Source organism: Vigna unguiculata, chromosome 11, assembly GCF_037176805.1.
Source record: "Vigna unguiculata cultivar grain cowpea cultivar isolate G323 ecotype 2 chromosome 11, ASM3717680v1, whole genome shotgun sequence".
In the NCBI taxonomy this organism is placed as follows: domain Eukaryota; kingdom Viridiplantae; phylum Streptophyta; class Magnoliopsida; order Fabales; family Fabaceae; genus Vigna; species Vigna unguiculata.
Genome location: NC_140802.1, coordinates 3,732,184 through 3,758,980, shown reverse-complemented (window position 1 = coordinate 3,758,980; position 26,797 = coordinate 3,732,184). Strand labels below are relative to the sequence as shown.

At 35.1% G+C, this 26,797-nt stretch overlaps 4 protein-coding genes and 1 long non-coding RNA gene across 8 annotated transcripts; 2 read left to right on the top strand and 3 right to left on the bottom strand.

Moving 5' to 3' along the window:
* The first annotated feature begins 195 nt into the window (after positions 1–195).
* LOC114169342 (uncharacterized) lies at positions 196–6,547 on the top strand. Its single transcript, XM_085668777.1, has 3 exons — positions 196–3,160; positions 3,538–3,684; positions 5,662–6,547. The coding sequence occupies exon 1, from the start codon at positions 943–945 to the stop codon at positions 1,315–1,317; it is 375 nt and encodes a 124-aa protein (XP_085524903.1). The 5' UTR covers positions 196–942; the 3' UTR covers positions 1,318–3,160; positions 3,538–3,684; positions 5,662–6,547.
* Positions 3,366–6,461, bottom strand: LOC114169336 (cysteine-rich receptor-like protein kinase 25). 3 transcript variants are annotated; one of them, XM_085668775.1, is made up of 7 exons: positions 5,675–6,461; positions 5,331–5,489; positions 5,096–5,277; positions 4,811–5,021; positions 4,162–4,399; positions 3,872–4,019; positions 3,366–3,778 (listed from the first exon to the last, which is right to left on the bottom strand). In XM_085668775.1, exons 1-7 carry the CDS (start codon positions 6,459–6,461, stop codon positions 3,470–3,472), a joined length of 2,034 nt encoding a protein of 677 aa, XP_085524901.1. In that variant the 3' UTR covers positions 3,366–3,469. The 3 variants fall into 3 exon arrangements, with proteins under 3 accessions (XP_085524901.1, XP_027910253.2, XP_027910254.2); XM_028054452.2 differs by having other exon boundaries at positions 5,096–5,250; XM_028054453.2 differs by having other exon boundaries at positions 5,096–5,247.
* Positions 6,548–7,924: 1,377 nt separating the features above from the next.
* Positions 7,925–10,737, bottom strand: LOC114169338 (cysteine-rich receptor-like protein kinase 10). The gene is made up of 6 exons (XM_085668719.1): positions 9,728–10,737; positions 9,478–9,632; positions 9,187–9,397; positions 8,667–8,904; positions 8,355–8,505; positions 7,925–8,267 (listed from the first exon to the last, which is right to left on the bottom strand). The coding sequence occupies exons 1-6, from the start codon at positions 10,623–10,625 to the stop codon at positions 7,959–7,961; spliced, it is 1,962 nt and encodes a 653-aa protein (XP_085524845.1). The 5' UTR covers positions 10,626–10,737; the 3' UTR covers positions 7,925–7,958.
* Positions 10,738–15,145: 4,408 nt separating this feature from the next.
* LOC114169341 (uncharacterized) lies at positions 15,146–16,898 on the top strand. Of its 2 annotated transcripts, XR_003600908.2 has the most exons (3): positions 15,162–15,412; positions 15,497–15,607; positions 16,680–16,898. It is a non-coding gene; the product is annotated as an uncharacterized LOC114169341 (long non-coding RNA). The 2 variants fall into 2 exon arrangements; XR_014986670.1 differs by lacking the exon at positions 16,680–16,898 and having other exon boundaries at positions 15,146–15,412; positions 15,497–15,755.
* LOC114169339 (cysteine-rich receptor-like protein kinase 10) lies at positions 16,469–24,707 on the bottom strand. The gene is made up of 8 exons (XM_085669510.1): positions 23,829–24,707; positions 23,612–23,731; positions 23,362–23,516; positions 23,078–23,288; positions 22,607–22,844; positions 22,465–22,474; positions 16,969–17,103; positions 16,469–16,881 (listed from the first exon to the last, which is right to left on the bottom strand). Exons 1-8 carry the CDS (start codon positions 24,598–24,600, stop codon positions 16,573–16,575), a joined length of 1,950 nt encoding a protein of 649 aa, XP_085525636.1. The 5' UTR covers positions 24,601–24,707; the 3' UTR covers positions 16,469–16,572.
* Positions 24,708–26,797: the final 2,090 nt, after the last annotated feature.

The window sequence follows — 26,797 nt, the reverse complement described above, 5'->3', positions numbered from 1 at the left end:
ACTTTTTTTAATATTTTAACAAAAACTATAAAAGAACATATAAATACCGCACACATATACATATATTATGATACTCGTCTTGTTAACATATATATATATATAAAAAACACTTCTACTTTATAATATTTATATTTTTTCCGTCGTAAGTTTTATCTATAATATCCACGATTACGAACTTTTTTGACGGTCGGCATTATTAACGAAACTATTCCTATAGCTTTGTCGGCAACACTTGCTCCACATCCCACTGGAAATCTACTTCTCCTTTCTTTTAGTTAGTTGTAGTCCTTAGAACGAATTGCATATGTTAAAGCTATCATTTTATATTTAAACATATGTTTTTTTTTTTACTCTTCGCTGCATCATTGCCTTTCAATTCATTATCAAATTCTAAACACTTTTCTGAAAAACATTTCAGGTATTTATGCATGTATAGCTTTTTGTTTTATCTACATTTGTTGTTTTGATTTATTTATTTATTTCTTTCTTAGTTAATGTTATTCATTTTCTTAGCAAAGGAATATGCACCTATGTCGCAATTGCAATCAAACAAATCTGAGTTCAGGTGGCTACGACCTGTTTGTGAAAATCCCCGTAAGAGATATGAGGATGTTTACGGAATAAAGGTGTTAATTTGGCCCCTAGCCCATGGGCCAGTCCTGGCCCACTCTTCATAAAGCACCTTTTAGAGGGTCCCCAAATGAGGGGGCCAAAAAAAAGTCCCAGCCCCCAAAGCCCCCTCTCTAGTGGGTTAGGGCTAAGGCTAAGGTGGGTTAGCCCCCCAAATAATACTACATTAAGCCAGAGTCAAAGATCAAGTCCAGCGACCTGAATGGGCACGATGACTCGGAAAGGCTCGATGACCCGGACGAGCCCAATGATCAGGACGGGCCCGACAACCAAGATGGGCTAGACGACCAGGATGGGCCTGACAACCCGGACATGCCCGACAACACAGACGGGCCCGACAACCCGAACGAGCCCGACAACCGGGACGAGCCCTACGACCCAGACGGGCCCAACGATCCAGACGAGCCCAACGATCCTAACGGGCCTGACGACCCGAACAGTCCCATCGACACGAACGTGCTCAACGACCCAGACGGGCGCGATGACCTGGGCAGGCCTGATGACAAGGACGGGCCCGATGACCCGAACGGACCCGACGACCCAGACGGGCCTGACGACCCAAACAGGCCCAATGACTCGGAATGGCCCGATGATCCAGACAGGCCCAAGGACTCGAACGAGCCTGACGACTCAAACGAGCCCGACGACCCAGACGGCCCTACGAAACATACAGGCTCGACGAACTGAACGGGCCTGAAAACCCGAAAAGACTCGACGACCTAAACGAGCACGAAAATCCAGACAAGCCCGATGACCTGGACGGACCGACAACCCGAACGAGCCCTTCTACCCAAACGGGCTCGATGATCCAGACTAGCCAAACGACTCGAACAAGCCCGACGACCCGGATGGGCCCGGTGACCCGAATGGGCCCACTGACCCGGACGGGCTTGACGACATGGACAGGCCTGACGACATGGACAGGCCTAAGCGGGTTGTTGGGCCTGCCTGAATTATCAGGCCCATCCGAGTCGTCAGACACGTCCGGGTAGTCGGTCTTGTCCTGGTTGTCGGGCCTGTTCGTGTCATTGGGCCTGTCCGGATCATCGGGCCTGTTTGGGTCATTGGATGATTCGGGTCATCGGGCCCATCCTGGTCGTCGGGCTCAGTCGAGTCGTTAGGCTTGCCTGGATCATCGAGCCCGTTCGGGTGGACGGGCTCGTCTCGATCGTCGTGCCAATCTGAGTCGTCGGACTTGTCCGGATTGTTGGGCCCGTTCAGGTCGTCGAACCTGTCCGGGTTGTCGGGCCGGTTTGTCATTGGACCCGTTCGGGTAGTCAGGCCTGTCTTGATTGTCGGGCCCGTCCGGGTTGTCGGGTCTGTTCGGATCGTTGGCCCCGTCCGATTCGTCGAGCCCGTCTAGGTCATATGGCCTGTCTGGGCCGTCGTGCCCATCTGGGTTATTGGTCATGTCCGGGTCGTCGAGTCCGTCCGGGTTGTCGGGCCCATCTGGGTTGTCGTGCCCGTCCTAGTTGTCGGGCCTGTACAGGTCGTCCGGCTCATCCGGGTCATCGGGCCCATCCTAGTTGTCGGGCCTGTACAGGTCCTCGAGCTCATCTGGGTCGTCGAGCTCATCCAGGTTGTTGGGCCCGTTTAGGTCGTTGGGCCCTTACGGGTCGTCGGGCTCGTATGTGTCGTCGGGCCTGTTCAAGTCGTCGAGCCCGTTCGGGTCATTGGGCCCGTCTAGCTCGTATGGCCCGTCTGGGTCGTCGGGCTCGTTCGAGTCGTCGTTCTTTTCGAGGTCGACAGGCATGTCCGGGTCGTTCGACCTATTTGGGTCGTCGTGGTTGTTCGGTTCGTTGGGCCTGTCCCACAGATAGTAATATATTTTAAAAAATAATATATTTTTCATGTGGAAGATGAAAGCTCATGGGTTGGCCCTGGTCCACAGGGCTTTTGTATGGTTTTTGGCCTTGTGGGCTTCTTTGTTGGGGGCTTTTTTTCAATATGGGCTTTTTTGGCCCTAGCCCACCTGGGCCAGGGCCAAACCCTATGGACTAGGCCAAATTGACACCTCTGTTACGGAATGTATGATAAAGGTTTTGTGCACCTGAAAATTGTGGCATGCGCAGTCTTTAGATCATTATTTGCTCGTGTGAGTCTATTTGCATAGTCGGTTTTGTAAATAGTTTGTTAATGAGTTATTGTGGCAAATTCTGTGAGTTTGAGGCTATTTGTTCTTATCAAACACATTTTAGCTGATACATATATTTGGCTATCAATTCCCACTTGAACTTTTACGGATATTTGCTTGTTTATGAAAATTTTCCAGACTTTGCTGCTTCAGCAATGTACACTAGCTTTGTAGTTTACTCGTTGTTGTGTTGCCAATTGCCTTACCCATGTTAGCGTGCTACCAATCATTCAGCTTCCAGATTAACAGAGTGTAATAAATAAATCTACTAATAAGACAACTGAAGGCTCCGTCAGGCTTGATTTCTTGTTGCAGAAACACAGGGTGCTGCTTGTTCTGGCTTAGACAGAGACTTGCATGTTACTTGGGATGGCTTTCTCACACAAGCAATTTTAGGTATTTTGGCTTTGTGATGATAATTTAGTTTTACGAGCTTTAGTGGCATGCGGTGGACATATAAGGGCTCATTTTGTTTTGTTTTTGTCTGTGCAGTTTTTTCTTGGAAATTGATCTATATTCTAACTCAACAAAAGGAAGATTTTTATATTGGAGATTGAACTATATTCTAAAGTAAAAAGTATGGGTACATTCAATGTTAATCTGAGTAGATAAATTAATAAATAATTTGATTCAAATCAATTATAAATACAACTTTATCTGTCGCTTTCGAAGAGATATATACAAATCCATTGTGCATTCATGAAATTACCTAGGTAAAGTAATCGAGGATGTTATATCATTAATGGAAAAATTCTTGGAACTTTTTGATGTAGAGACTTCCTCTGAGGCCATCCTTCCAATTGAAAATGCTGGGTGCTTGGGTTTTGGAATGGCCACTGTGTCACTCGCCAGCATTACCACAACATCGGACATGCTTGGTCTATCTCTTGGATCTTCTTGAACACACAACAAACCAATCTGTATGCACCTCTCTACTTCACTTCCTATAAAGGATTTTTCCAGCATTGGATCCATCATTTCCAAACATTTTCCTTCAGACCATGTTCTCCAAGCCTACACAAGGATTTGTAGTTTTTGAATACTCATAAGCCTTAGTTATCGTAGCCTTGTTAAATAATTTCTTGACCAAATTAAAGTGATACTTACGTATACAAGGAGAGTTTGACCATCTGACATGTAGAATCCACCGTTTTTTCTCCCGCAAATGATTTCTAGAACAAGAACTCCAAAACTGAAAATATCAGATTTCACTGAAAATAGTCCATCCATAGCATATTCAGGAGCCATGTATCCACTGATAAAAATCAATAGAGCTTTGTTGTTATCTCGAGTCATGGAACATATAGCAAAGAATTCCAGTTCAGAATAATAAAGTACTAAAATATGCATTGATAAACCTATTTGTTTTCAAAGTATTTGTTATAAGTAGAACTCACAAAGTGCCCATTACTCGTTTTGTATTTGCCTGGTTCTGTCCTACTTCGAATGCCCTTGCCAATCCAAAATCTGATATTTTGGGATTCATGTCATGGTCTAGTAGAACGTTGCTGGCTTTGAGATCTCTGTGAATTACTCTCAGTTGAGAGTCCTCATGAAGGTATAAAATACCTCTTGCTATTCCATTGATAATGCTTAATCTTAGTTTCCAGTCGAATTGTTTTCTTCTCTCAACATCTGACAAAACAATAATAGGTTTGAACAAAAAAAACAGTTAGTGAGGCCAAAAAAAAATAGCAAACTCATCAAATGCTATGATTTAGCCATAGGATGGGAAAAAAAAATAATGTATCATTTTCCCTTTAAAGATGACTTATAACATGAATATTTATTACAGGATATAACTGGTTATGGTTTAACGTAAAGATGAATGAAAAGAAAACGTGGCATGATTGTCTTAGGTATTATGATCGTGTCCTCATGTTCTTATTTTGAAACTATATTAGTACCATATACATTCCAGAATAACGACATTAAAGTCCCATAGTTTCCCCACTTTATTTTTGACCAATACTAATTTTTGTAATGGCGAATGCTGAAGAACAAATTAAGTGAAAGCAGCACTGCTGGGGTTATGTGAAAACATACCAAATAAGTGAAAGTCGAGACTTTTATTCGGCAAATACTCATATATGAGTATCTTTTCGTTTTCCTCTAAGCAACATGCCAAAAGTCTTACAAGATTGCGATGCCTCAATTTAGCTATAAACATTACTTCATTATTGAACTCCTCAGAGCCTTGACCAGAAAATTTTGACAGTCTTTTGACTGCAATTTCTCTTCCATCAGGTAGATTTCCCTGAGAAAAGTTTACAATAAATAGAAGTTAGTAAAAATAAGAAATCTATATCTAAAACTCAAAATCATTATTACCTTGTAAACAGGGCCGAATCCACCTTCCCCTAATTTAGATGCTACTGAAAAGTTATCAGTACTCTGTAGAATTGTGACAAATGAGATTCTAGGCAGATCTGTTTTCCATGTTTCCTCCGATTGATTTTTATGAAAGGAAGGTAGAGGTAGCTCTTCTACAAGAGAAGTTAGTGAGTTCATATCTGAGAAATTAGCTATCATATAAATCAAGGAATCTATGCTATGAGCGAATTACCTTCTCTAACTCCATCCCTCGTTTCTTCTTTATAATTAGCTTTTCTCACACTTTTCCTGTACCAGAAGCAATATAAGCTGAAACATAGTACAATTATTGCCCCGATCACACTGAAGATAATGATCAATATTCTTGTCCTGTTATTAACCCCCTGTTTATCTGTGACAATATAGAAGATGTAGATATAAGCTTGGTTAGATGGTAAAAGTGGAAGGCAGAGGGAGAGATAGGTTATATTATATTAACAAAACTAACATTTTAAAAACTGATGTATTCCTATAAAAGATAAACAATCTTTTTCAAAACTTGCTTCACCAAAGCACTATAATAGGATTCAGATTCACCTGTTTGCAGATTGGGGGCTGGAGCTGAAGGTGTTTGGTTGGCAAGAAGGTAGAACATATAGTCATCATACTTTATCATACAACTTCCAGTCCAAACCATCCATGCTATTTTTTGTTCACAACATTTTTGAACTTCAGCCAGCATGTCCTCCAAACACTGCCTGCATCCTTCATTTGTGAGATCTCTGGTGCATTGCACCACGCCATACCTACTCTCAGTGGCACTCAAATTGAAGCCATCTTTATAGTACAACTGGTTGGTTTCATTAGTAGCTTTTCTGATCATACTTTTCAAAAATTCCTCATTTATCTGAATCTCTGTCGTGTTGGATATGTTTTTTGTTCCAAGAGTATGCCGTATTGGGGATGTAATAGCTTTTCCAAAGAAGTCCTCATTTGAGTACCTTATAACGCAGTAATCATTCCACACCACAGCAGACACCCTCTTGGAGCAGAGCTGAGGGGCTTCTCTTACAGCAGTGGAAATACAAAATTGACAGAAGTATCCAACCACGTCACCACCACAATCATAGAGGCCATACACAGAGCTATTGGTGCCTATGGTGGTGTGGTTATAACCATGGCTTGTGGCTGCATCAGAGGACATCCAGGTTAGGATTCTATCAAGGTTGGTTTGGTATGCACTGCTTAAAGTCTGTTGGGTGGTGTTTTCGCAGTTACTTCCCAGGGATGACTGTGCTTTGGCCTTTGTAATGAATGATCTGAAACTCAGTAATAACAAGAAAGTAAAGCATATTGATCTCACCTTTCCCTGTGTTCCTATCATGAAGTACTTGCTTAATTATGTTATTGGCTACAATGGTTGAAACATATTACAAGTAATGCATTTCAAACCATGAGTTTCATGTGTTATTCATTCTCAGTTTTCTATTCTTTAGCAACAAATATTAAATAAGATGAACTGAAATTTCAAATTTGAAATTCAACTCGTATAAAATTTCAACTAATCCGTCAATAATTGAGGGCAAGCCTTGTTAAAATTACGACTGGTTGACTTTGAGTTTGTATCTGGAAGCTCTTCTGACATCAGGAACGTATGCAGTTTTTCTTATAGATAAAAGAACCATTCTCACCTGAAGGAAAACGAAGACAAAATACAAAATATTTTAGAATAATGTTGTTCCTATACGTCTCAGACATTGTTAATTTGATCCTTATACATGTGATGCATTTTTATTTGATTTCTTATATGACCAAATTATAAGAATGTGTGAAACTGTCCAGATTAAAAGAAAAAAGGCATTTTACATTCTTTATCTAAAACTGATAAAGTATCGAAGGATCGATTGAAATAGAATATAAATTTATGATGTCTATTATAAATAGAATAAATTCTGATGATCATATTATTCTCTAAAAAAACATTCATCCATATCCATCGTACAGGAAAGGATAATACCTCGCAAGTCCCAAGGTAGAAGCTCTCAGTTTTCCATATTAATGGTGGTTGGTGGAAGTGAATTTTATATACTCTCGTTCACACTAGATAGTCAACATTGACACTAATTTTAAACACATTAATCGATGAATGGTATATTATTTGTAGAAATTTCAAACAATAACATTGAAGTTGATGATATTGTAAATCTTTGAAACTATAATTATTAAATTACTAACGTGTGTCTGTTATATATTGCTTTGGTGGAGTATACGATGATGATGTACTCCATTTTTTTTTTCAAAATAGTTTACATAAAAAATGATGAAAGCAAATATGTTTCATATATTCATAAGTCATAAATGTCATTTTTAATAATTTTAGCAGTAATATTTTAAAAATTAAATCAAATGTATAATTAAAAATATATTAACAAACGAATTGAGAAGTCGTGATTTTATATTTTAATTGATTTTGCTTCCTTATTATATTTTATTCCTTGAAATCTTATTTAATTTTAAATTTTATTTTAAAATTTGATATTTTGATCAGTGACTTTTTGGGAGAGGAGTCAATGTGTCACAAAACTTGAGTAATACAATTATTTTTTCTGGAAATATAATTAATAAGATATTTTTCTAAATAAATTATGTTTAACATATATACACAGTAATGTTTATTATAAATTCTTACTGCTCGCTCTAGATCTGAAAGATACTATCATACAAACAAGCAATTTTTTATTAATTGACAATGCAAAAATCAGTCAGATCAATTTTCAATAATAAATGCATAAATTTAATAGATAATTTATATATAAATCAATGATAAATACAACTTTGTCACATTAATTCAGAACTGGCAAATCCTTTATGCAATGGTTTATCACCTTGGTAAAGAAGTAGTAACAGTTAGATCATTATTGGAAACATTCTTACAACTTTTTGATGTATACACTTCCTCTGAGGCCATTATTCCAATTGAAAATGCAGGGTGCTTGGGTTTTGGAAGAATCATTGTATCACTTGCCAGCATTAAAACCACATGAGACATTGTTGGTCTATCTTTTGCAGCTTCTTGAACACACAACAAACCAATGTGTATGCACCTCTCAACTTCACTGCCTATGAAGGATTTGTCCAGCATTGGATCAATCATTTCCAAACATTTTCCTGCACCCCAAGTTCTCCAAGCCTGCAAGTATATGCCATTTTGTGAAAACTGTTAAACTTATTAAGATTTGTTGAAGAATTTGAGGACCAATAGGGGTGAAAGACTCACATATGAAAGAAGATTCTGACCATGTTCTGACATATGCAATCCACTGCTCTTTCTCCCATAAATGATCTCTAGAACAAGAACTCCAAAGCTGAAAACATCAGATTTCACTGAAAACACACCTTTCATAACATACTCTGGAGCCATGTATCCACTAAAGGAAATCAAAAGAAATTCTTTAGTTCCTCAAACAAAATATAGCAGGAATCTCATTAGAATGTAACAGAAATTTCATTTTTCAAATATCTTAGTGTTCAGAATTGCATTAGAAAAATCCTATTATTGAAAGAAATGTTAGGAATGGGTAGAACTCACTAAGTGCCCATTACTCGTTTTGTATTTGCCTGCTTCTGTCCTATTTCAAATGCTCTTGCCAATCCAAAATCTGATATTTTGGGATTCATGTCATGGTCTAATAGAACATTGCTTGCTTTGAGATCTCTATGAATTACTGTGACTCTAGAATCCTCATGAAGGTATAAAATACCTCTTGCTATTCCATTGATAACCCTTAATCGTAGTTTCCAATCAAACTGCTTTCTCTTCTCATCATCTGACAAAAACAAGGACAGTGAAGAGATTTGAACAGCAAAACATCTTAGAGCATAGATATAGCAGACACCAAATTTTCCCTTAGCATAGGGAAAAGATAACAAAATAATTATTTTGGTTTTCCCCATAAAAATAACTTAGTTTCTTGTTATGAAAGAAAAAGAGTACTTCAGAGCTCATGGTAGCGCAACTTGACTTGTTAGCCAAGACTAATTTTGTACCAAGAAAATGCTGAGAAGAAATTGCAGTAAAAATTGAGCATTGCAGTCGTTAGAAAACATACCAAAGAGGTGAAAGTCTAAACTCTTATTCGGCAAATACTCGTATACTAGTATGTTTTCATTTTGGTCCAAGCAGCATGCCAAAAGTCTCACAAGATTGCGATGTTGCAAATTAGCTATGAACAGTATTTCGTTATTAAACTCCTCCGAGCCTTGACCTGAAAATTTTGAGAGCCTTTTGACTGCAATTTGTGTTCCATCTTCTAGAATTCCCTGATAAAGTTTGCAATAAATAAAAGCTGATAAAAAGAAAAAAAAAAAAAAACTATATCATAAATTCAAGTCACTGAAACCTTGTAAACAGTGCCAAATCCTCCTTCTCCTAATTTACATGCTTCTGAAAAGTTATCAGTACTCTGCAGAATTGTGGTTAATGGGATTATAGGTAGGTCTGTGGTCCATAATTCCTCTGTTTGAATTTTGTGAAATGAAGATAGACGAAACCCATCTACAAAGAGAGGTTTGTGAGTTCATGTTTGAACAAAATAGCCTTATAAACAAGTTTTCATACAAATTATGGCATGAGTAATAGCAGGAAACTACCTTTTCTAACTCTTCTCCTGTACCAGAAGCGATATACGCTCAAACATAGAATTATTGACCCCATCACACTGATGCTTATGATTAAGATATTTGACCTCCTATAACTCCTTTGTTTATCTGATTCACCTGTTTCATCATTTGACGGAGCACGTGAAGATGTTTGGTTGCTAAGACGGTAGAACATTTGATCATCATACCTTATCACACAAGTTCCAGACCAAATAAACCATCCTATTTTTTGTTCACAACATACATGAATTTGTGCTAATAAAGCCTCCAAACACTGTCTGCACGCTTCATTTGAGAGATCTCTACCGCAGTGCACCATGCCATACCTGCTCTGAGTGGAACTCAAATTGAACCCACCCAAACAGTACAACTGGTTCGTTTCCTGAGTTGCTTTTCTGATCAAACTTTTCACAAACTCTTCACCTCTACGAACCTCTTCCATGTTGGATACATTCTTTGGTCCAAACCCATGCCATGTGGGGTGTGTGAGAATCTTCCCAAAAAAGCTCTCATTAGAGTACCTTAGCATGCAGTACTCATACCACACTATAGCAGAAACCTTATTGGGGCAGCGGTTAGGGGCTTCTCTGGCTGCGAAGGAGACACAGAATTGGCAAAAGCTTTCAACAACATCACCACGGCATTCATATTGGCCATACACACGGGTTTTGATGCCTATGCTGGTGTGGTTATAGCCTCTGCTCGTGGCTGCATCAGAGGACATCCATGCGAGGATCTTATCGAGATTTGCTTGGTATGCACTGCTGAGAGGCTCTTGGGTGGTGTTTTGGCAATTACTTCCTATAAATCTCTGTGTTTGTGCCTTTGTAACTGATGTTCCCCAACTCAGCAATAAGAAGAAACCAAAGCATGTTTGTGTTACCATCATGGAGTAGTTGCTAAGTTTTTGAGTGACACAACGAATTTTCTTGTTTTATGAAAACAAAAAGGACACAGAAAGTGCGAACTGGTTTCATCATACCAAACAATGTAAGGAAAGTCAACTATGATTTGTTCTTTCAGGAGGAATTTCAAAACTGTGCACTAACATAGATATTCAACTATATATTAATATAAAATTAAAAACTTAAATATTAATTGTTAGGATACTGATTCTTAGAATAGAGCGATAATCATTAAACCAAAAGTTATAGCTATCAGTCAGAATGTAACTCTTTTTATTTAAAAATATAACAGTTCAAACACTACTATTTGATTGTGATGAGTCCATTTAATCTTTATCACAAGACAATTGATATCACTTACAACAATTTATTACAGTAATTTGCAAACAACTTATTTTATTAAATATTAATTTATACTATTGAGGTGAAACATCAATTATGATTACAAGTATCACTAAAAATGAGAAGATTTAGTGACATAAAAGAAAAACAAAAAATCGACAAATACACCATTATCTAAAGATGTGGAATGGAAAAAAAAAAGAGAACAGTGCTCTATTCGAATACATATATGCAGGACCTTCTTTGGATATGTTATTAGGAATGTTATAAGATATGATGGATTCTTAAATACTCCTAACGATTCTTAAATTCCATGCTTCTCCTTCACAAAGTAACAAATGAACAATCCGAAATTCAAATCTACAATATTTTGAAAACTCTTACCTTTTTTATTAATTTGAAAAGTATTAAAATTTTAAATGCTTTGTTTGAATGAGATAATTTAAATTTATAAAATTTTAATTTTTTATCTCAGCTATTACCAAATGCAAAAAATTACTTTAATATTAAAATAATTTAACAATTAAAAAATATTGATAATTTTGTATGCTTTTTTAGTTCACGTTAAACTATAATTTTTAGTTAAAATTTATCAAGATTTTTTGGTTGAAGTTCCTAAAAGAAATCGATTGACATTGATTAAGGTCCTTTTTAATTAATATCAGCTATAACTATTATTAAGTGATGTCAACAAAAAAATCCTTGAAAATATAGACCAACAGATAATTTAAATATACGTGTAAGTAAGGAAAACCTGGATAACATTAACTAAAATATAATCCTTGGAAAATATGAAAAACCTAACGTAACACCAATGAGAAAAGAAAAACATTATACAGATTAATGTTCACCTAAAAATTCTTTATCCAAACGTAGCGTGAGGATAATCTAATAAGAACTTGTTCTATATCTATAACAATATATAAAGAAGATTCTCCTTTTTGTGTTCATTTTTTAAAATACCGATTTTATCCTTTAAATATAATAATTTATTGAATTTTTAAAAATTGATCATTACTTTTACAAAAATTTTATAAAATCAGATGTATCTGCTTCTTCTCTTTTTCTTTATTTATCAATGGTTATTCTTTTATCTGTTTTGATATATTTCACTTTATTTTTAATAAATATAATTTTAATATATATATTAACTTAATAACATTATAATATTATCACATATAATATAATTTCATATATATTTAAAAAATACATACACATAGACGTGATAGCGCCTGTGTTACGTTAGTGTATTTTTGTGAAAGTTAGTCACTTGGAGTATAATAGGATCATTATTGATAACAAAACTTTGGTTTGGAATATTTAGCCACGTTTAGGATTTGAACTTGAAAATTTGTTTGAAGAAACTCTTCTATAACTAGGAATGAAAAAAATGAAAAAATAAAAAATAACTTTTCATAAACTAAAATCATTTCATACATATGTTAATTTGTAAAAGTTTAATCATATAACTTAATTTTGTTAATGTGAATATTAAGTTAAATATAGAAGAGTAACTTATACATAAATTATTTTAAATTTCTAAAGAAGGTAATTTATTTTTCTTTCTTAGAAGATGCTTACGAAGGAACTAGTTCGAACATGCATACCTCATGCAAAAATCTCTCATATATAACACTGCAATAACCTTTACCCAATGCATGCATATTTATGTATATGACACAAAATATTATTTTATTCTCTAAAAGTTTTCAAATTCGGAATTAGTCTCCGACTTAGTCTCGGAATTAGACACAGCACCATGGAAAAGGACATGAGTAATATTAAATTAAAATTTCTAAAATATAATATTGCTCCACAAGGCATTTTAATAAGTTACCGGTCATGCCACGGCAATTTATTTTTATTTTTATTTTCATCTGGTTACGGAATATGATATCTATGACTTTTGATAATTATTTTTTTGTAAGAAACTAATATCTTCATTATATATGACAAATTTTTCTTGAATGGTAATGTAAAAGATATTAGACAGTTTCGCACTTTTTTTCTTCTCAAAATTTGTTACAAAAAGAAAATGCTGTTGATCAGGTTCTGCATTTATTACTAGAAATGATATATAGAATAATAATGTAAAATTGTTTTGTCTTTTTCTAGCTGAAGGTTTGTCTAATTTGGTCTAATTTCAGAAAACTGAAAAAGACTTGTCATTTTCTTATCTTTTTGACTTCTCAAATGATTAAGAGAGATCAATAAAATTGAGTTTTTTTATAATTTTTAATTATGTTTTTAATTAGAAAAATCTACACTATAATAAAAAGAATAAGAAATTGTAGTGATTTACACGATAGATGTGTGAAAACTCAAAACATAAAAAATCCTAAAATGTCCAAATATAGAATTGCCGTAGAGATTACAATTTGATTTTTTTTTCTCTTGTATGTAGTATATGTATTTGGATACTCGATTTATTTAAGTTTTTATATTTGTTTTTAACTTAATTAAGTGCATTTTTTTGTTAATTACGAACGATATTATCTGCTCTTTATATTTTAATTAAGTCTTTATATTGCTTAAATAGAGTCGATATAATTATTTTTGTGAAATCAGTATTAACATCAGTATTAACATCGTTAGAAAATGACCAAGTATTAGTCCACACTCTCTTCTCCCTTTACAATTCTTATTCTCGAACAACACAATTCCATGGAGATCTTTTCAACCAAAGATTTTTTACTTCTTCAAATTTGAGATCATAAATTTAATATATTCGTTTTTATCTTCTATATCATCGGAGATGTACACATAAACCTAATTGTGACTTTTGAATTCGTTTCTTAAATTTATACAGGACGACAATGATGAAAAAATAAATACATTATCTCCATGTAAAACAAAAAATATATTTAGACTTGGATCAGAAAAAAAAAGATTAAATTTTTAATTAAACCTTCTATTAACTAATACATTATCACCTTTCAAACCATTGTTAACTCAAATTTAGCATAACACTAATTTTAGGTAACAAAAAATGGTTCAAGTAAAAATAAATAAACAAATTAAATATCTAAATGTAGAGACCAAATTACTCATTAATTTTTTTTTCGTAACAAATTTCAACTACCCATATTTAGAATTTTTTAATTGTTTATTATATGAATTTGGTTTGGCTCGTGGTTTTTGATATCTTTCTTTTCCCTTTATTAATAAAATTTTGAAAGTGAAAATATTTTTTTTTTTTTGCTTTGCAATGTCTGTAATTGAGATGTCAAAAGTACATAATAATATTTAGTATAATATATAAAATAAAAATCTCATTTATAACAAATAAGTTTTTTTTTTAATTTAAAACATCTTTTTTCTGAAAGCCAAAAGGATAATTTAAATTTCTATTGTTTGTAGAAGTTGGAATGTGTCTTCTACGAATATAATAGAAAAATAGTGCATCAAAATTTATGTACAATACATTTTAAGAGGATTTAAAATGGGTCAAGTCATACAATTTCTTAATTTATAATATTGTACAACAAATATTCCTTAAATAATATTCTTGCAACCATTCTTTTAAAATCAAATATTATTGCAACCATTCTTTTAAAATCAAATATTACGATATTTATCCGTAGGTAGAAGCAAATCACGTTGGATTGCGTGTTCAATCATTATAGACACTGATTCAAAATTGACAACACTGTAAATGACTTATAAACCCTAGAAAAATTCAAGTCAAGTCTACTTCAATTAACAATTCTACGGTAGATAGAACGCAGAAGAGAAAAAACAAAACTTAGGTAAACTCATTATTAATAAAAAAATGAAGAAGAGAGAATACTCCTAAGGATTCTTAAATTCATGCTTCTCTCACAAAGTAACAGATGAACAATCCGAAATTCAAATAAAACTCGTATTTTTTTATTGGAAGGAAATTTTAATAATTTTAAAGAGAAATTAATTTCAATTTTTTACTGAAAATTGAAAGATAAAGATATATTTAACCCAAAATATTTCGATTATTACCAAACATAAAAAAATATTTTAAGATTAACATAATTTAATAATTGCAAAATATCATTTTTTTAATTTTTTTGAGTTAATGTTAGGTAAGACTATTTTTTAGTTAAAATTTATCAAGACAATTTTTGTTGAAGTTCATATAAAGTTCATTAGCATTGGGCCAATGCTTCCTACACCTCCATAATTTCTAGCTGCCCCCCACAGGTAAAGTGAAAAAACAATTTTGTTCTTGTGTTGTTATCTCTAACTTCTTCCTCCTCTAGCATTGCGCCTTTCTCTCCCTTTTGTTCCACTGCCCCTTCACATTCATTGGCGCTCCTTCTTCTTCCTCTAACTCCATCTTCTTCTCTCAATGCGAGATTGTGATTGAGCGGTCTTTCATCTCAGATGCAAGGACGTTTTATTCATTTACACTAAGCGGAATGCGTGTTCTATTTATTTCCGAAAAGAAGAAATGGTAAGTTTTCGATCAACTATCTTAGTAAGCACAATCGTTCATTCCTTTGCTGTAAAAATTGACTCTCATGTCTGAAATCCAAAGGTATATGATGAATTCTAAAGGTTCTGATTCCACCTTCATGGAAGTCCTTCCTCCACCTCCTCCTCCGAGAGCATTCTCATTCATCTCCTTCTTTGTCTCCGCATCTTTGAGGTTCTTCTCCTATTCCTTGATTTGATTTGATATATTTAAAATCGTAGAAATGTATTTTATTTTATTTCATGTTTCGGACTGTATAATTTAAAATGTGGAATGTAAAATTTATATTTGAATTATAATTTAAAATGTATTTTTTATTTTACGTGTAATTCAAAATATAATTTTTTATTTTCTGGATCATGTACCTAAGAATATTTCTGAATTATACATTTCAATACTTTTAAAATAAAAAAAAATTAAATTTAAAAATGAAGAGATGTGCATGAAAAATTATGGAAGTGAAATAAAAAACACTCTTGACATTGATTGAGGTCTCTTTCAATTAATATCAACTATATTATTATTTTGATTGTCATTTTGTGATGTCAGAGAAAAAAATTCTTGACAAATATAATCCAACTGTGAGGTTTAGAGATATGCGGTGGAAGATGTGAAGTGTGAAAAGGAAAACATAAAATGAATCTTATTGATCAAAGTTTGATACTAGAAGGAATATATAGATATAGTAAATGTGTTTGAAGAAACTCTTTTATAACTAGGAGTGAAGAACAAAAATATAAAATAAATTTTAATAAGTTAAGATTATTTTATATATATTTTGTAGAAGTTTAATCACATAACTTAATTGTTTAAACGTGCATATTGTAATGCACCTATTATGCAGTTATATTATATGTATTAATCTTTTTTCACTACTCATCTAAAAACAGCGTATAATTGTATATACAGTGTATTTACATTTCTTTATGATTTTTTTTTTAACTAAAACTTTAATTCATCAGGAGGATTTTAAATATAAATATACACATATACTAAATATCCACATTATCATTATTTTGCATATATATATATATATATATATATATAAATTTAATAGATAATTTATTTATAAATGAATGATAAATACAACTTTACTTTGTCACATTTGCGAATTGGCAAATCCTTTATGCAATAGTTCTTCACCTTGGCAAAGAAATAGAGACTGTTAGATCATTTTTAGAAACATCCTTGGAACTTTTTGATGTGTACACTTCTTCAGAGGCGACTATTCCAACTGAAAATGCAGGGTGTTTGGGTTTTGGAAGAACCATTGTATCACTTGCCAGCATTAAAACCAGATGAGACATTGTTGGTCTATCCTTAGCATCTTCTTGAACACACAACAAACCAATGTGTATACACCTCTCAACTTCACTGCCTATGAAGGAATTTTCAAGCATTGGATCAATCATTTCCAAACATTTTCCTGCGCTCCATGTTCTCCAAGCCTGCAAGTATGTGCAATTTTATGAACAATGTTAAACTTATTAAGATTTGTTGAATAATTTGATGACCAATAAGGGTGAAAGACTCACATATAAAAGAAGAGTTTGACCATGTTCTGACAATCCACTGTTCTTTCTCCCATAAATGATCTCTAGAACAAGAACTCCAAAGCTGAAAACATCAGATTTCACTGAAAACACTCCTTGCATAACATACTCTGGAGCCTGATGGGGAAAACAATAACAAACAATATACCAGAGAATGCAGCGGATATAATTTCCCCTAACTTGCAAGAATCTATGAGGAGCAATAATCAAAGAGCAGCAATAATAAACCACCAAAAGCACAAATAAAGGCACCAAGATTTTTAACGTGGAAAACCCCTCAAATCAAGGGTAAAAACCACGAGTCGTCCAGACCAAAGAAATAGCTTCACTATGATCAACAAGAGTACAAAAGAGTCTTAATCAATAGCACAGATTAGTGCCAACACCCAACCAAATAACAAAGCAACAAAGCTTTCAAATAGAGAAGAACAAGAGAGGAAAACCTCTACAAATCACTGCTGCAGTGCGAAATTAATATCTCCCAACTCAGACCTCGTATCAAAGATCCGACCGGTCAGAATGAAGAGCAATGAGTTCCGAACCTGCTGTAAAAATTTCAGCCCGATCCAACGGTGAACGAATCCGCAGCGCCGAATTTACTGCGACAGCTCTATGAAAAACGTGAACAGAATTTTCCCTCTACCTCTCCCTCTATGTGTTAGGGCTTTCAGTGTATTCTGACTCTATTGTTCTGCCTCTCTCTTTATTTTATAGCCTCCTCTCCACTAGGTTTAAGTGAGACATGGGCTTCTCAAATTTTGGGCCTTTTCTCCACATAGGAAGGGAGCCCAATACCCAACAAATCTCCCCCTCACAACTATGTGGAGATAACCGCCAAACCGGCGATCTCACAACAAACTTCAAACTTTCCTCTTGGCAATGCTTTAGTCATCATATCAGCACCATTATCATCTGTATGAACCTTTTTCAACTCCAACAACTTAGCATCCAAAGCATCACGTATCCAATGATACCTCACATCAATATGTTTGGATCTAGAATGAAAAGTTGGATTCTTACCAAGATGGATAGCACTTTGGCTATCAACAAACAATGAATAGTTATCTTGCCTAAAACCAAGCTCCTGCAAGAATTTCTTCAACCATAACACCTCCTTGCATGCTTCAGTAATAGCAATGAACTCTGCTTCTGTAGTAGACAACGCTACACACCTTTGTAGTCTTGATTGCCAAGCCACAGCTCCCCCTGCAAACTTTATCAAATAGCCCGAAGTGGACTTTCTGGAATCAATATCCCCAGCCAAATCTGAGTCTGAGTAACCCATCAAAGTAGGTTTATCACCTCCAAAACAAAGCTTCATATCAACTGTACCATGAAGATACCTCAAAATCCATTTCACAGCATTCCAATGCTCTCTACCTGGGTTTGACAAAAATCGACTAACTGTACCAACAGCATGTGCAATATCTGGTCTTGTACACACCATCGCATACATCAAACTGCCCACCGCAGATGCATAAGGAACTCTACTCATATTGGTCTTCTCAACTTCATTTGAAGGACTCTGTTTAACACTCAGTTTAAAATGAGTAGCAAGAGGAGTACTCACAGCTTTAGCATTTTCCATCTGGAATCTCTGCAACACCTTCCTAATGTATTGCTCTTGTGATAGATAAATCTTCTTTTCTCTCCTATCACGTGAGATATGTATGCCAAGAATCCTTTTAGCAGCTCCCAAGTCTTTCATGGCAAAAGACTCGCCAAGTGTCTTCTTTAACCTGTCAATTTTGGAAATATCTTTTCCAACAATAAGCATGTCATCAACATATAATAACAGGATAATAAAGTCATCATTAGAAAAACTTTTAACAAAGACACAATGATCAGAAGTAGTCTTCATGTAACCCTGCTCACACATAAAAGACTCAAACTTCTTATACCACTGCCTTGGAGCCTGCTTCAAACCGTATAGACTCTTCCTTAGTCTACACACATATTCTTCCTTGCCTTTAACAAGAAAACCATCAGGTTGCTTCATGTATATCTCTTCCTCCAAATTACCATGAAGGAAAGCTGTCTTCACATCCATCTGCTCAACCTCCAAATCAAGAGTAGCAGCTAAACTTAGCACAGTTCTGATGGATGACATTTTCACCACAGGTGAGAAAATCTCATTGAAATCAACACCCTTTTTCTGTCTGAAACCTTTCACCACTAATCTGGCCTTGTACCTTGGAAGTGTAGAATTTGAATCTTGTTTCACCCTGAAAATCCACCTAGTTTCCAATGCCCTTTTGCCCTTAGGCAATTTCACCAAGTCGTAAGTGTGATTATCATGCAAAGATTTCATCTCATCTTGCATTGCATCCAGCCACTGTTTCTTCTCTTCACTATCCAAAGCCTCTTCAAAACACTCAGGTTCTCCACCGTCAGTCAAGGTTATGTACTCATCACAGGAATACCTTGTAGAAGGTTGTTTTTGTCTATTAGACCTCCTGAGTTGGACTTGAGGTGATTCAGGTATATCACCAAGATCGTCATCATCATCATGTTCCTCTTGAGCATCATCAATTGGAACCTCTACTCCACTTCCAAACTGTTGATCATCAACATCACCATGTTGCTCATTGTCTTGAGCTTCCGTTTCAACATTCTCCAAATTGTGAGCGGGCAACCTCATCGGATTACCATCAGTGAGATTACTATCTTTCTCGGGTGTGGTCTTCTCCACCTTATCAATGTCTTCAATGGTCTGGTCTTCCATGAATTGTACATCACGACTTCTAACAAGCTTCTTCTCAACAGGATCATAAAACCTGTAGCCAAATTCATCCTCACCATAGCCAATAAAGATACATTGCCTTGTCTTTTTATCTAACTTGGATCTTTCATCCTTAGGAACATGAACAAATGCCCTGCAACCAAAGACACGCAAATGATCATAGCTAACATTCTTACCAAACCAAATTTTGTCTGGCACCTCAGTATTCAAAGCAACTGCGGGACTGAGATTAATAACATGCACAGCTGCAAGCAATGCCTCTCCCCAAAAGTGCTTAGGCAACTTTGCTTCTGAAAGCATACATGTAACCCTTTCAGCCAAGGTCCTGTTCATCCTCTCCGCTAGACCATTCAACTGAGGAGTTTTAGGAGGAGTCTTCTCGTGTCTAATACCATGCTGCCTGCAATAAACATCAAAAGGTCCACGGTACTCACCACCATTATCACTACGGATGCATTTCAGCTTCTTGCCTGATTGCCTCTCAACCATAGCATGAAATTCCTTGAACTTTTCAAGTACTTGACCTTTCCGCTGAAGAGCATAGACCCATAGCTTCCTGGAACAATCATCAATAAAAGTAACAAAGTAAACTGCACCACTAAATGACTTTACCTTTAATGGGCCACAAACGTCAGAATGCACCAATTCAAGTAATTCTGACTTCCTTGAGGGTGGATGCTTCTTAAAAGATACTCTGGTTTGTTTACCAGCCATGCAATGAGAACATTTCTCCAATTCTGCATTTCTCAATCCCATAAGCACATCCTTTTTAGCTAAGCAGTTAAGCCCTTTCTCACTTATATGACCAAGCCTCCGGTGCCACAAAGATGCCTCCATATACATAGCATTCACACTGTCTTTAGCAACCAAAGCTTTAGTCCAATACAATTTAGATTGTTTCTCCCCTCTGGCCATAACCAAGTTACCTTTAGTGAGCTTCCATTTACTAGAACCAAAGTGATTGTCATAACCACAATCATCAAGCAACTGCACAGAGATTAAATTAAAACGGACATCCGGAGCATGTTTGACTCCTTTAAGCAACAACTGCACTCCCATGTTGGTTTGCAGGCAAACATCACCAACACCAATCACTTTAGACTCACCATCATTACCCATCTTCAACACTCCAAAATCACCAGAAGTGTAAGATGTGAAGAACTCCTTCCTAGGTGTAACATGCAGTGTAGCACCACTATCAATAATCCACATGCTCTCATCAGATACAAGATTAACGGACTCAAAGTCACGAAGAAGAACAAGATCACCATCTGTAGCAGTAGTGACACGATCATCATCATCATGATCATTCTCTCTCTGTTTGCCCTTCTTGTCTTTGTTCTCCTTTTTCCACTTAAAACAGTATTTCTGAATGTGTCCAGTTTTATGACAAAAATGGCACTCTAAATTCTTGTATCTTGACTTGGACTTGCTCCTACTCTTCTCTCTACCACCTTTATGTTCCTTTTTCTGACTTCTCCCCCTAGCTTCTGTAACAAGCATCTCAGACTGAGATGAAGAACCATGTGCCTTCCTTCTCATCTCTTCATTAAGAGCACCGCTCTTTGCCATCTGAAAAGAAACAACACCATTCGAGGCAGAGTTCGTAATTGAAACCCGAAATACCTCCCAAGACTCTGGTAGAGTATTAAGCAACCATAATCCCATAACTTCGTCATCAAACTTTATGCCCATTCCTGACAATTGATCTAGGAGCCCTTGAAACTCATTTAAGTGATCAGAAATAGAAGAATTCTCCCTGTACCTCAAATTCATCAAGCAATTTAACAAATACAATTTATTATTGCCCGACTTAGAAGCATACAAAGACTCAATCTTCTCCCACAAAGCTCTGGCATGTGTCTCATTAGCAATATGATTATAAACATTATCTTCAACATATTGCCGAATAAAACCACATACCTGTTGGTGCTCAAAGTCCCATTCTTCTTCAGACATAGAATCTGGCTTCTGTGTAGCAAAGACCGGAAGATGCAATTTCTTGACAAATAATAAATCTTTCATCTTGCCCTTCCACAAATGATAATTTGTACCATTCAAAGCAACCATCTTTGCATTTGCCTCCATCATTCAAGCAAGTAAATATAGCCCAACCAGGCTCTGATACCACTTGTTAGGTTTTACAAGGAGGGGGTTTCACTGGGGAGAACAACACCAATGAGATCTGAGCCTAACCACATAAGACACTGACACCACTCTCAACCCAAAACCTTAAGGCAATGGGTTTATGGGTCTTTATTCTTATATAGTGCTCTACTTTCTCATTTCTAGCCAATGTGGGACTTAGAATCACACTTGGATTCCTAACAATCTCCCCCTCAAGGGTGAGTCCCTTCAACCACATTGGTACACTCCCCCTCCAGCGGAAGCATTCCCAACCACGAGTACCCCTTCTCGTACCGCCGTTCATCTTAACGGGACACGCTTACCTGGAACTCTTTGCCAGGAAGACTTTCGATACAGGGACATGCACTCGTCTGAACCGATTTTAACCATCGGCTCTGATACCACTTGTTAGGTTTTACAAGGAGGGGGTTTCACTGGGGAGAACAACACCAATGAGATCTGAGCCTAACCACATAAGACACTGACACCACTCTCAACCCAAAACCTTAAGGCAATGGGTTTATGGGTCTTTATTCTTATATAGTGCTCTACTTTCTCATTTCTAGCCAATGTGGGACTTAGAATCACACTTGGATTCCTAACAGAGCCATGTATCCACTAAAGGAAATCAACACAACTTTTTCAGTTCCTTATACAGAATATAACAGGAATTTCATTTTTCAAATAACTTCTAATTGCATTAGAAAAATCCTACTATTGAAAGAAATGTTAGGAATGGGTAGAACTCACTAAGTGCCCATTACTCGTTTTGTATTTGCCTGCTTCTGTCCTATTTCAAATGCCCTTGCCAATCCAAAATCCGATATTTTGGGATTCATGTCATGGTCTAATAGAACATTGCTAGCTTTGAGATCTCTATGAATTACTGTGACTCTAGAATCCTCATGAAGATATAAAATACCTCTTGCTATTCCATTGATAATCCTTAATCTTAGTTTCCAATCAAACTGCTTTCTCTTCTCATCATCTGACAAAACAAGGACACTGAAGTGATTGGAACAGGAAAACATATTTGGGTATAGATATAGCAGATACCAAATAACTATTTAGCTTTTCCTAAAGATAACTTAGTTTCTTGTTATGAAAGAAGAAAACAACTTCAGAGCTCATAGTAGCACCACTTCACTTGTTAGCCAAGACTAATTTTCAACTAAAAATTGCAGAAAAACAATTGAGCACTGAAATCGTGAGAAAACATACCAAAGAGGTGAAAGTCTAAACTTTTATTCGGCAAATACTCATATACTAGTATGTTTTCATTTTCGTCCAAGCAACATGCCAAAAGTCTAACCAGATTGCGATGTTGCAAGTTAGCTATGAACAGGACTTCGTTATTAAACTCCTCCGAGCCTTGACCTGAAAACTTTGAGAGCCTTTTGACTGCAATTTGAGTTCCATCTGCTAGAACTCCCTGATAAAAGTTTGCAATAAATAAAAGCTGAAAAGGAGAAAAAATCTATATCATAAATTCAAGTCATTAAAACCTTGTAAACAGTGCCAAATCCTCCTTCCCCTAATTTACATGCTTCTGAAAAGTTATCAGTGCTCTGCAGAATTGTGGTTAATGGGATTATAGGAAGGTCTGTGGTCCATGAATCCTCTGTTTGAATTTTGTGAAACGAAGATAGACGAAACCCATCTACAAAGAGAAGTTTGTGAGTTCATATTTGAACAAAATAGCCTTTTAAACAAGTTTTCATACAAATTATGGCATGCGTAATAGCAGGAAACTACCTTTTCTAACTCTTCTCCTGTACCAGATGCAATAAACGCTCAAACATAGAATTAGTACTGACCCCATAACACTGCTGCTAATGATTAAGATTTTTGACCTCCTATAAGCCCTTTGTTTATCTGTGACAATATTAAAAGGAGAATAACCGATCTTTGTAATCTTACGTAAAAAATAGACAAAAAAGTATTATTACAAATTTACAGTGTTTAGATTCACCTTTTTCATCATTTGACGGAGAAAGTGAAGATGTTTGGTTGCTAAGACGGTAGAACATTTGATCATCATACCTTATCATACAAGTTCCAGACCAAATAAACCATCCTATTTTTTGCTCGCAACATTTGTGAATTTGTGCTAATAAAAACTCCAAACACTGTCTGCACCCTTCATTTGAGAGATCTCTGCCACAGTGCACCATGCCATACCTTTTCTGAGTGGAACTCAAATTGAAGCCACCCAAATAGTACAACTGGTTGGTTTCCTTAGTTGCTTTAGTGATCATACTTTTCACAAAACCTTCACCTCTACGAACCTCTTCCATGTTGGATACATTTTTTGGTCCAAACCCATGCCATGTCGGGTGTGTGAGAATTTTCCCAAAAAAGCTCTCATTAGAGTACCTTAGCATGCAGTACTCATACCACACTACAGCAGAAACCCTATTGGGGCAGCGTTTAGGGGCTTCTCTGGCTGCGAGGGAGACACAGAAATGGCAAAAGCTTTCAGCAACATCACCACGGCAATCATATTGGCCATACACTGGAGTGTTGATGCCTATTCTGGTGTGGTTATAGCCTCTGCTTGTGGCTGCATCAGAAGGCATCCATGCGAGGATCTTATCAAGATTGGCTTGGTATGCACTGCTGAGAGGCTCTTGGGAGGTGTTTTGGCAATTACTTCCCACAAATATCTGTGTTTGTGCCTTTCTAACTAGTGTTCCCCAACTTAGCAATAAGAAGAAACCAATGCATGTTTGTGTCACCATCATGGAATAGTTGCTAAGTTTTTGAGTGACGCAAGGAATTTTCTTGTTTCATGAAAATGACAGAAAGTGCGAACTGGTTTCATCATACCAAACAGAATATAAGGAAAGTCAACTGTGAGGAAAGTCAACAGCTGGCTCGAACATGTAGCCAGCAGTGCATTTGATTATGAAAAAAAAAATGATACAGAAAGTGCGATCTGGTTTCATCATATACCAAAAAGAATGTAAGGAAAGTCAACTGTGATTTTTTCTTTCAAGAGAAATTTCAAAACTATGCACTAGCTTAAATATGAAAATTATATTAATATAAAAGCTTTTCTAATTGGTTCAACGTGTGGCGGCCAATTTGTAAATACTCCAACTCTACTATTCTATTACTCTGAAATCCACGAGAGAAGGTGGGGGTGTTATTCACTTTTCCTTATTCATATGTTGGACAAAACTTAAACACACTACCATAAATAGTATTTCTGTTCTTTTTTTATTAATTTGCAACAACTTATTTCATCAAATATTAATGTATATTATTGTTGAAACTTAATTATGATTAGAAAATATTTCAAGCATATCTGAATGCTACTTATGACAATATAGATGTAAATATGAAGTTACCCATCAAACAAAATGGATCAGTTGAAGAAAAATTGAGAGTGACCAATATACCTATTATTTTAAAGTTTTAAAGTATCACATTACATAAAAATGAGAATATTTAGTGACATGAAGAAAAGAAAGAAAAAACCCGCAAATACATCATCTTCTAAAGATGTGGGATGGAACCAAAAATAATAGAGACCCTTCCACTAATACACATATGTAGAGTCTAGATCTGAATATGTTATTGGATTGTTGTAGAATATAAATTAAAATATAAAGTTTAGTCTTAATGAGATTGATGTCTGATACCATGACAATAAGATTTTTTTTTTTTTCAGAATAGAGGAGATGAGTTATATTACTACGTTTATTTTATTTTTCTACATATTACTATGTGTATGAGTTGGGATAACTTAATTGTTGTTATTTAATAAATTTATTTTTTATGATAAAAAACTATATTTTTAAAGATTTTGAGTTGGATATAATATAAGAGTCACACACATTAACAACTTTTAATATTTTTCATTTTGTTTATTGAGATATTTTATGGAGGTGCAGAAGGAAAAAAAAGGAGGTACAGGAAGAAATGGCCATATTTCTAACTAAACTGTTTTTGATCCTAAATAACGTGCAGAGGCAATTTCTTCGCCCTGAAAGACTCACATCTAGAACAAATAAATAAGAAAAGAAACATGAAAAAGGAGAGAAAAAAACAAAACTCAGTTCAACTTTAATACAATATTTGCAAAAACTCTTACCCCTTTTATTGGATGGGAATTTTAATAATTCTGAAAAGATTAAAATTCTAAATATTTTGTTTGAATGAGATAATTTAAATTTATAAAATTTTAATTTTTTATTTCAGTTATTACCAAGGCAAAAAATCATTTCGATATTAAAATAATTTAACAATTAAATAATATATATTATTTTGTAAGTTATTTTAGTCATATGTTTTTTGGTTAAAATTTATCAAGATTTTTTTTTTGAAGTTCCTAAAGAAAATCCTTTGAAATTGATTGAGGTCCTTTTCAACCTATAACTATTATTTTGATTGACATAAGTGACCTAAATTTTTTTTATCCAAACATAGCGTGAGGATAAACTGATATAATAAAGCTACTATATATGTATTTTTATGAAAGTTAATCTTGTTTGAGCATAATAGGATCATTATTAACAACAAAACTTTGGTTTTGGATATTTAGCCACGTTTAGGATTTGAACTTGAAAAATTGTTTGAAGAAACTCTTCTATAATTCGGAGTAAAAGATTGAGGAAAAAAAGTAAAATAACTTTTCATAAATTAGAAATATTTTACACATATGTCAATTTGTAAAAGTTTAATCATATAACTTAATTTTTTTAAATTTGAATATTAAGTTAAATATAACATACATAAATTATTTTTAATTTATAAGGAAGATAATTTATTCATTTTTCTTAGAAGAGGTTTACCAAGAAACTAGTTCAAACATGCATACGCAAAAATCTCTTAACACTATCCATCCAACTCAATAACTTAATTAGACACAACACCATGGAAACAACACGTGTAATATTAAATTAAAATTTCTAAAATATAAATATTGCTCCACAA